This window comes from Eschrichtius robustus, chromosome 9 (genome assembly GCF_028021215.1).
Source record: "Eschrichtius robustus isolate mEscRob2 chromosome 9, mEscRob2.pri, whole genome shotgun sequence".
NCBI lineage: Eukaryota > Metazoa > Chordata > Mammalia > Artiodactyla > Eschrichtiidae > Eschrichtius > Eschrichtius robustus.
In genome coordinates this window covers 72,182,386-72,192,726 of record NC_090832.1, presented here as the reverse complement: position 1 = coordinate 72,192,726, position 10,341 = coordinate 72,182,386, and the positions used below count along the sequence as shown (strand labels likewise).

General features: G+C 38.9%; 1 protein-coding gene across 1 annotated transcript in view; it reads right to left on the bottom strand.

The window, feature by feature from the left end:
- Nucleotides 1–357: 357 nt before the first annotated feature.
- Nucleotides 358–10,341, bottom strand: part of TBX18 (T-box transcription factor 18) — a 29,510-nt gene continuing 19,526 nt past the window's right edge. Inside the window, exons 7-8 of the mRNA XM_068551525.1 lie at nt 5,092–5,186; nt 358–3,242 (exon numbers count right to left, since the gene is read on the bottom strand). Of these exons, the coding sequence (XP_068407626.1) occupies nt 2,518–3,242; nt 5,092–5,186 (820 nt within the window). The 3' untranslated portion in view covers nt 358–2,517. The remainder of the gene's footprint in view (nt 3,243–5,091; nt 5,187–10,341) is intronic.

The following is a 10,341-nucleotide window of genomic DNA, read 5'->3' as shown; positions in this document are numbered from 1 at the left end:
GCCCTCCTCTTCTCACATTTGAATTTTCATGTGTTCAACATTTGTCAGGTCTTCACCTTCAATGACATGGTCAAGGCACCAAGAAATTATATTTAACACATCAGAAATGAATACCAGGCCCATTTCCCCATGCCTTGTAATCATAAGCTACCAAATTTGTGTTTGGAGTATGCATGTGTGGGCCTATTCTTGGAACAACATTTATAGACACTTCAAATGATTCCCCTCCAAAGCCATAAAAGGGTTTAGTAACACACTTTAATATATAATTTCTTAAGCATTTTTTAATAAAATACAGATATATAATTATAATTATCAATGCCTGTATGTCATTTAATATAATGATAAAAGGCTAGTCTTTGAAGTGACATGATGATTAATATTTACAGTAAAACCTAAAGGAAACAGCATTTGTACAATATTGCTAAATCGAAAAGAAAAGATTAATTAAAAATTCTACTTGTATTGCGGTGTCATCTCAAATCACAAAGAGCAAAAAGGAAAATTCTCTTCTTATTAATGCATATAGGTACAGATCATTACTTTCTCTGTTTTCTCCGGATGGAAAACTCTCTTGTTCTCCTTAAATTATACCAAGCACTGAGGCTGGGATGTACTCATAATAAGGACTTTTCCCAAATCTTTGTCAAGTTATTAATACCATACACAAACATCTTATGTAGATCTACCTATTGGATATATGTCATGTGTCTTCATGCTAATTTTAAATTTAAAGATCAATACTAATTTGACAAACTGTTAGAGAACCCATGAGGAAATTTATCAGTATATATAAACAGAGTCACATTCTGTGCAAATACTGTTTAAATAGTAATCTCCCTCAAGATGTAACAGCCATGTTGTTTTCAAGTAAAGAAGCAAACCAGGAGCTTTGCCCTAGCCCCATCTAACCTAGGGATGGGTTAAAGCCATTCTGTTTAGCACTGAAACACACTGCTTTCGCTTGGCAAATATATGAAATGTCGTGAGTCAGTGGACAGACACATGATTTTATCCTCAATAGACATATGGTAATGCTCTTCACCTTGCATTCTTAGCCTTTCCTATTCATCTCATTATGTGCTATCAAAGTTACTACATGCTTCGAAACCCTGTATACATTGTTTTAGGGTTTTTTAAAAAATAATGCTGTTTTCGTTTTTTTTTTTTTCAGTTTCGAGGTTAAAAATGATGTTGAGGTTAAAAGTTTTACAGCTCCTTTATCATAATTGGTATCTTCCTCCTTAGTCTTCCAAGAGGAACTTTATAGTAATGGGCTTTGGCCTTTGCACTGCAACCCCCAAAAGACAGATTGCTGGAGATAACCCCCTGAAATTCCTTACAGCGTTATTTAACACCATGAAGGCCTAGAATCTATCTGTTTTGAGAAAGACTCAGACAAAGGGACAAGGTTCAGGAGGGGGGAAGGTTTCAATTTGTAGGAGTTATGAGACATAAATAAGTAGCATAAATGCCTTTTTCCCTTACTTATAGACCATGGGTCAGGAATCGCAAAGCAAGATGGAAAAAAATCCTGAATTAAAAAAAAACAACAACACTATAAAATCCTAAGGGATAGCTAACAATATTATTCTTCTTGATTTAAAAAGCTAGACATTTCTCATTGGAATCAAAGAATTTGAGGTGGATTTATTTTCTTTTTGCCATTCCAGTCATATCATATATTCCTCCCCTGGTGAAAACTGGAATTTAAAAATGTCTATAGGACATTCTTTAATAGTCTACTTGATACTAAATAAAATGAGCAAAAAATCCAAAATAACTGGAAATTTATTCTCTGCAGATGAATAAATACCTCTTACATGTCCAATAGAAAGTGAAAAAATCACAAGCCTTTCTTTCCATTTTCCTTAAGAAAGTAATTATTATGGATTATGAATTTTCATAGGACCAAAGTCACCTAATATCTGTGATAAATAAGAGCAAGTAGGAACACAAAAGCTAATCCTTCATGATTACAAATACCTCAGTACTATTACTAAGACTTCTACTGACTTAGGTTCTCACATTGTGCCCAAGAATAACAGAAATCACAAGACTCTGTGTGCTGGTTACTGCTGGTTATCAACCCTCAAGTAGGAAACTGTGTAGAGCATTTTCCTGATAAATTAAGTTATACGTCTTAGTCTGGTTAGTGTCATTGCCAAGTTTTAAGTTTGCTGTTTGGTTTTTTAAAAAGTATGAGAACTTTGGTTAAACATACTACATTTATGCCAATACTCTGTGTAACTGGGGGAAAAATAGAGGGAGGATGTGGTTTTGTAGGCTGCAAAACTCCACATGCCATATACAGTATACATATGTACCAAAGATAATTACAATCTCACCATGAGAAAGTCAAAAAAACTCAGTGAGCCTTCATTTTCTATTATATGTACATTTTACAAGCTACTGATAAGTTTCTTTTCATATTTCTTTCCAGAAAGAAAAGACAAGGAAAACGAAGAAAGAATATACATTAGCCAGATTCCAATGTAGTTTAACTTAAAGGCTTCATCAGACCATATGTGCAGACACTTGAGATGATGAGAGAGTTAAGCTTCCTAGGGTCCTAGAATCAAAGAAACTCTGCTGACCCCCACTGCTAAGCAGGTGCACTCCTTCCACGGGGGGCAACATCTGCCGATCCGTCATGGTCCCACTCGGTGAGGACCCCAAGAAACTTCCTTGGGAAGAAACAATTTTCTCAGGACTGGCAGCCAGTTTGGGGGATGTGGAGAAGTTATATCCATACAAGGCACAGGGGCTGTGTAACCTGAACGTGTTATAGGAACCCTGGTGTGTCTGGTTAGCAGCAAAGGCGTTGCTGGGGGGTGAAGGCATGATGTACTGGAGCTGGGGGGACATCCCAGAAATCTGCATGGATAAGCTGGTCTGTGGGCAGCTGAAGGTGTCCCCATCCGTGCCGCCCATGGACATGTTCACCGAGGCGCTGCCGCTCACGCCCACGTAGGAGGGAGTCCTGGGCGGGGCGAAGGTCTCGCCCGTCTGATTGGTCAGCCTGTTGTAGGTCTCGGCTAAGGACGTGCTGTACCGGTTGAGGGTTAGGCTGGAGCGAGCGCACGCGGAGTAGTCAGCCGGGGCCAGACTACACAGCTGGCTGGTGTTGGGTCCCAGATGGAAGGCTGGAGACGAGCAAGGGGAGCCGGACAGAAGATGAGGGTGGGTGGCCGCAACGCCATTCCCAGAACCTTGGAGTAAGGTGGAGGAACCTGTATTTCCTGCAGAAGAAATTGAAATGTAAAGAGCATCTTTTCCTTTCAATTGTGTACACAGGAGCTAGACGGACTTGTGAGAAGGGGCGGGTACAAAGACGAAAAGGAGATGGTCTCCGCTCTCAGGAATTGTAATTTCATTGAATTCAGACTGAAATATTTTAAACACAGATCTTCTCAATATTTTCAAGGAAACTATCTCCCCAAGGAGTGATTTTTTTTTCCCAGAAGATATTAGGACACTATCACATAGAATTTTCACATTTTCTCCCTCAATTAGCTTTCTCAAAGTTTTCTCATTTTTTAATAATAAACACTACAAATACTGACTTTCCTGGCAACTTTAGAAAATATAAATTTCATCTTACTCTGTATCTTGTTCCAAAAGTTCCATCACCTCACTTCTACCCAACTTTTACTCTTTCTTTCAGCAGAGCTTCCTCTGGAGCAATATATTTTCTTGCAAGAAAAAAGAAGGAATTCAAAGAAAAGAGCCAAATTGGTCAAAGACACATCCTGCCTCAAACAAACTTGCAACTTCCCACTGCAAGCTTGTGTGCATCAATGACTGTACCACTCAGGGCTACTGAAATAAGGCAACGGTCTAGAACTTTATTTTTTTTTTATTGGAGTATAGTTGCTTTCCAATGTTGTGTTAGTTTCTGCTGTACAACGAAGTGAATCAGCTACATGTATACATATCATTTCCAAACAGACAATGGTTTGGTGAATCACATGCTAACACAAGAGCAGAGGTCCAGCAAATAAACAGTCCTGTGAAATAGAGAGGGGGGTTAACCCTGCATCCAATCAATAACAGTGGTGGCGGCTGACTCCCCACTCTGGATTTGCTGACAGATTGATGTTTGCAACTTGATGGAACTTAGGGAGAGAAGAGAATTCCAATGGGCTGGATAGGTTGTAAAACCTTCATTGCTCTAGTGACAGTGTTTTATATAGCTTCTCAAAATAATCTAAAAGCCCAATCTGCCCAATGATAATTATCTAAAACCCAGCAATGCTAAATTCTCAACGGGGTGCTGGGCAGGATCAGGCGTAAAATGCCTGAGTGCAGGAGGGGGCTGCGAGTCCTACCTACCAAGTAGAGAAGGAAGTGTCATCCCTTTCCGTGCTGCTCCCTCTGAGGAAACACCAGCCCTGTGCTTGTAGGAAATACTCAAAGGGGAGCTCAGGGAAGGTTGCCTCAGTGTGCCTGACCTTCTCATCATAAATACAAGAGAACGCTGCCTAGAGGCAATTCTGCTGAAGGAAGAGGAAGCTGGCAAGAAAGGGTGAACCGAGACCAGCATCGGCAATTATCTGTGAAGTATGCCTAGTACCAGGGCCAACTAGTCTACCTCTAATTTTAAGAAGAGATTTAGGGTAAAGTAAAGGTTATGAAATATATAAACAGACTAAAACATCCAAGACTTAACCTTTGACCACAACGGCCATTTTCCTGGCCCATCCCCATACCAGACAGAAAAGAGAGGGATCCTGTAATGGGAGGATGTTGGTAATGAGGTTGCCATTACAGAGGACAAGCAATGACGTGTGCATTTTTCAGTGCCTGAGCATCTAGGCAGGACCTGGCTATATACATGACCCAGGAGACTTTTTTTTTTTTTTTCGTTTTTTGTTTTTAAGACTTTTTTTGATGTGGACCATTTTTAAAGTCTTTATTGAATTTGTTACACTATTGCTTCTGTTTTATGTTTTGGTTTTTTGGCCGGGAGGCATGTGGGATCTTAGCTCCCAGACCAGGGATCGAACCTGCACCCCCTGCATTGGAAGGTGAAGTCTTAACCACTGGACCACCAGGGAAGTCCCTGACCCAGGAGACTTTGTGATTTACCTTGCTTGGGAATTCCAGGGATATCTTCAAAGGTGAGGGTCCGTAGTGAAGGTCTCCAGAATGCATATGACTCCACAAGGGCTTCCAAACCCATTCTAAATGGAAGGGTCAGGATGGGGGTGAACACAAGAAGCCCAGTTAGGAGCGGTTGGAGTTTGCACCCATAATAAGCAGCTCAGAAAACACCACTGGTGTTGACAGTGGCCCCTCACATTGGCAGGTGAGGAGCTTGGCACAAACAAAAAAATTGGTTCGGAGATGAGCTACCGTTCTGTCACCAGGAGCACAAGAGGATGGAAACCACCCAGGATGTCCTGTTAACATTCTCATAAAACTTAGCTGATCTCAGGGGATAAAAAGCTGTCCCCTTGTACTAGGAAGTTGGGGTGAAGAGAGTCCATCCTAGCTGCCGTGAGTCCAAGGCTTTGCTGTGATCTGGAGCTCATCCTCTCTCCCTGTTACACCACTCCCCCTCGGATGTGGAGAGCTCTGCCACAAAAGCACGCCCTGTAAAGAGGCATTTCTATCCATCATTCGGTGCCTCAGCAGCCAGCTGAGAACAGCACTCATCCAAAGAAAACTGACTTCTCTCTCAGAGGCATGATCACCACACCCAGGGCAGCCAGGTGGGCTCTGGGGAAGAGGGGGCAGCCCTGGCTTCTCAGCCCAGCCTGCAGGATGATCACAGCAAGGTGATCTCACAGGGCGCTACAGTATACGGAGCTAGTACCAGCATCAGACATTATTTTAAAGCCCCTACATACACTTAATGAATGGACACTTAAAGAGACAGGATAACTTCATTATGGGCTACTTACATGGATATATGTATATTTTAAAACAAGGGTGACTACTCTGAATACATAATAAATGTATGTATCTCCTACCGTAAGTGATTCAGACATCACTTCCATCCATCAGATAACTAAGTCCTCCAGGTCATAGAAATGAGGCCCTTCACTCAACTAGCACATTCTCAAGGCCTCACCACTATTTCCTCAACCATCTCAGTGCTAAGCAATTTGTTAATCTAGGTAACATTGTGCTTTTCATGAAATATATAGCTCCACTGTAGGAAATGCCTGATTCCTGAGTGCCAAACAGCACACGAACATCTCTTGTGATGGTCAGATACAGTTTTATTTAATACAGATAATCTGTATTTAATGCTGATATTAAAGACAGGGTCTATCTTTAATAGCTTAGACTCCACGTGCTACTTTCCCTCCATCCCCAAGTCATGAGCTATGAGCTAAGACTAGAGAAAACCCCCCTCACAGAGTCACACCCCCTATACAACATGGCGAGAGCTCTCTAAAGACCCATGGTAAGTGACCTGTGCGTGCAGATAAAACCATCTTCCCCTGCCTGCCCTGGGCTGCCCTGAGCATGAAGGACAGAGTCTGGCTTCGGATGGAATCAGTGTGCCCCAGAGAGAGGACTGTTTTGTGGTAAGGACACTGGATTGGAGATCAGGAGAACTGGGCTGTGACTACAGCCCACTAACCTTGAGTAAATGTTTGAAGCTCCCTGGACTGCAGTTTCCCACAAAGTGAGGATTGGAATACAAAGCTTTAAACCCTCTCCTAGCTCTAAAGTTGTTTACCACTAAGTGATTTTTTTTCCAAATGAGACATGCTGTCTGTGGCTGACTACAAACCAGATCCAAGACCACTCGACTCAGCAATATTTTATGTACATTAAAGTATTGATTGGGGAGAAGTTTGGCAGCCTGGTCAGTCCCAAAGCCCCACATAACCTGCAGGTTTCATTTAATACTCAGCTTATGAATGCTGGGTGCTGTTTAGCTGATTACTCTATTTTTAGCTTGTACTAATACTCAATTTTTATGACTTTCTAGAAACAAGCTTTTTTAAGCTAAAGAAGTTAGGACACAGTTTTGTATAAATTGCTTTGTTAAACCACATAGATGAGTTTTCGTAATTGTAGTTTTAAATATTCAGGATACCAAAGTAGTCCTGGAGTGATCTCAAGGGGAATTTACTAAGAGGTAATTCATGAGCATCTATGGGACCTAGAAATTTATTAGCTGTGGAGATGAGAATCAGTGCATTATTTGCTTTAGCAGTGTAAACTTTATGATGCTTCAAATACAAACCCACAGACCAAATTTTTAGGGAGAAGTTATTGATCCTCCCAAATATATAACCCTAAGCTTTAAAGGGATGTTCTGAAGGTGACAGAGCTACATGTGATCTGATTTGGACCTATTGATATTTTTCTTGAAGCTGCTGTTTCACACTGCAAGTTCTAGAAAGGATTTCAGATATTTTGCAGGAAACAGTTATAAAATATTTATTAGCTGAATCTGGACTTTTTTTTAAAAAAGCCTTCATTTTCTCCAGTAATGGAGACTTTTCCCATCTAGTTAAAGAAAAGATAAAAGACACCTCCTGCAGGAGTGTAGCCAAGACGGTAATTTATACAAGATGCTTTTGAACAATTTCCACATTTTATCACCTCGCTAATTTATGCTATCAAATGGCCAAGTTTATTTAGCAAAATGGTTATGTTTTTCCTGAAGTATTTAAAGAGAAGAAATTTTTGTACCTTCCTGAGTAAAACATTTTATAGGGTCAACCCTAAGGCCTAACTGAAGAATGAAACTATTCTCAGCACATAAATTCTCCTTCACGTAACAAATGTCTTGCAGGAGAGCTTTTAAGGGCTGAAGCTACTGATTCCTATAAAATAGACTGCAGAACCATAAATAGCCAGGAAGGTATAATTTTTAATTAAATTGTTTTATAAAGTTCAAAAAAATCACAAGTCCAAGTTTCTTTCTTGTCCTGCATAATTTGTTTATTTCATGTCTAGGGAAAAATAAAAACAGAATGTGTATTAAAAAGCAGTAACAACAGTGCAAGAAAACTGGGGGTATTAAAGAAATATTTTGAATTTTTTCTCATGGGCTTTTTTCTCTATTAATATATGAAAACATATCACCCCTCCCCCAAGTTCTCAGCACCAACGCACCTTCCTGGTCTTACAGATAACTTTTTTTTTTAAGGAAAATAATACATAAGTTAGAAATCTTTAAAGCTGACCAAATTATCTCTTTTCATTATAAGTGTCTTTTGCATTTATCAGTGGAAAATGTTAAAATCAGATTTTTTTAAAACCGGGAATACTGATTCATAGATATTTAGCATTCCAAAATGGGCACTGAAGAGCTTTCCTATGATAAGCAGGAGAAGTCATTTAAATGAGAAAAAAAGTGAAACTATTCATTTCACTAACAAGAAAGCTACATATAAGTTCAACATGTTTTTCCTATACTAAGATATTGTTTAAACATTTGGAGTAAAATAAAAATTTTTAATTTTAACAACCTTTAAAAAGTGTTAAAGCATAATTTATTATTTTTTGCATGTCCATTAAAATCTTTAAAAGGCTTAGAGTCAGGTAATAAACAGTAGCAAGCACCATGGATGCCATGCTTATATACTCCTGAAACAGCCAAAGGGAAGAAAAAATTTCTGTCAGACCTAGCATTTGACCTCATGGTACCAAACAAGAGACTTAGTGGTTTATTTTCACCAATGCCTCTGAGTTTTTTTCACTGATCAAATTTTTAAAAACTAACGTCTTTTCATTGTGCTGACTTATCTAGAATTCTTCCTGAAACCTTGTAATATGTATCCTATCATCTCACTTCTACTTATAGGCTTATCCACTATGACTACTACCCAAAATACACCTTTAAAAATATGTTTAAAGTTATTGCTTCAAAAACGAACTGACAGTAATGTGCAACATTATAAATATAATGAACACTGCTGTATGTTATACAGGAAAGTTATTAAGAGAGGAAATCTTAATTAAGAGTTCTCATCACAAGGAAAAAAATTGTTTTTCTATTTCTTTAATTTTGTATCTATATGAGATGATGGATTCACTAAATTCACTAAACTTATTGTCATCATTTCATGATGTGTGTCACATCATTATGCAGTACACCTTAAACTTAGGCATGCTGTATGTCAATTGCATCTCAATAAAAGTGGAAGAAAAAAAAAAAGACTGTGTACAAGCCATGTGACCCCCCAATGTCAACAGCAGTGAGGTCTTTGCCAGAGCCATCCTACAGGAGAGCCTGGACTTAGTTCCTGGCTGTATAGTCTCAAGCCTAAATGCTGCCCTCCTGGAGTTTCAGTTAGTTTTAATAAATTTATTCTCTGCTTAAAAAAAAAAAAAAAAAAGCACTGAAAGAAATGCAAGGGTCATAAATAGATAAATACTCTTCTGCTATAACGAAAACCACAAGAAGATTCCATCAAAGTATTTGGCAAGGTAGAAAAGGAGTCATCCCAGGGGCTTCCTTCAGTCACCTTACCAGTGACCACCCCAGTTACTAGATTATTCAACTTTCAGAAACTCCTCTGAAAAACAAAGTTAACCAGGAGCTAATGCAACATAACAAAAGCTAAACAAAGTTTTTCTGCACATGGAAAGAGACATCTAAAATGACAGAATAATCTCAATACAGCAGACAGTGTATAGTAGGAATACCTGCAAATCTTCCTACAGAGTGAAGCCCTGTTATTAGTCAGTCTTGTTGACCTGCCTGCGTTAAGTTAAAGGCTACTCCACTCTCATACATTTTAGCCCTCACATTGCATGGTGTTTAAATGAATCATTGCGTATGAAGATGAAATCAAGTCTTTCTGCAAGCATTTGAGTTTATTCTGAGAAAAGGTCTCTGTCTACACTACCTTGCCCAGCTAATCAGCTGAAAGAACTAAAAGTCTGTACTACTGCTTGATTGTTTTCTCTCTACAATTTTAAGCGAAATTGTTCCTAAAATAAGATAATCAGGGATTTTGACCTCATGTAGACACCGCCTATCAATACCAAGTTTTCAAGAAGTATTTCTGGAGTAAAGTGATAAAAAATGTCTCAAATATTTTTTAAAAACACAGTGCTTTTAAAAACATTTAAGTCAAAGTCTTACCCTGAAAGGGCATCTGGAGAACGTTAGTCTATTATTACTATCAACAGTTATTTTAGAAAATCTTGCACCGAACTGTATTGGGATAGAATCATATCAATAAATTCAAAAACTCTTGGCACACAGACTAGGGTGGTCTGCTTTTTGATAAAAAGTAATAGAGTAGAATTCATTATTGTAGCTCTCCCACTTAGTACAAACACCATAAAACACGACACAGAAAAAATAAACAAGTGTGTGGCTGTCAGTAGAGCCAAGACAAATTTGGAAACCAAAGA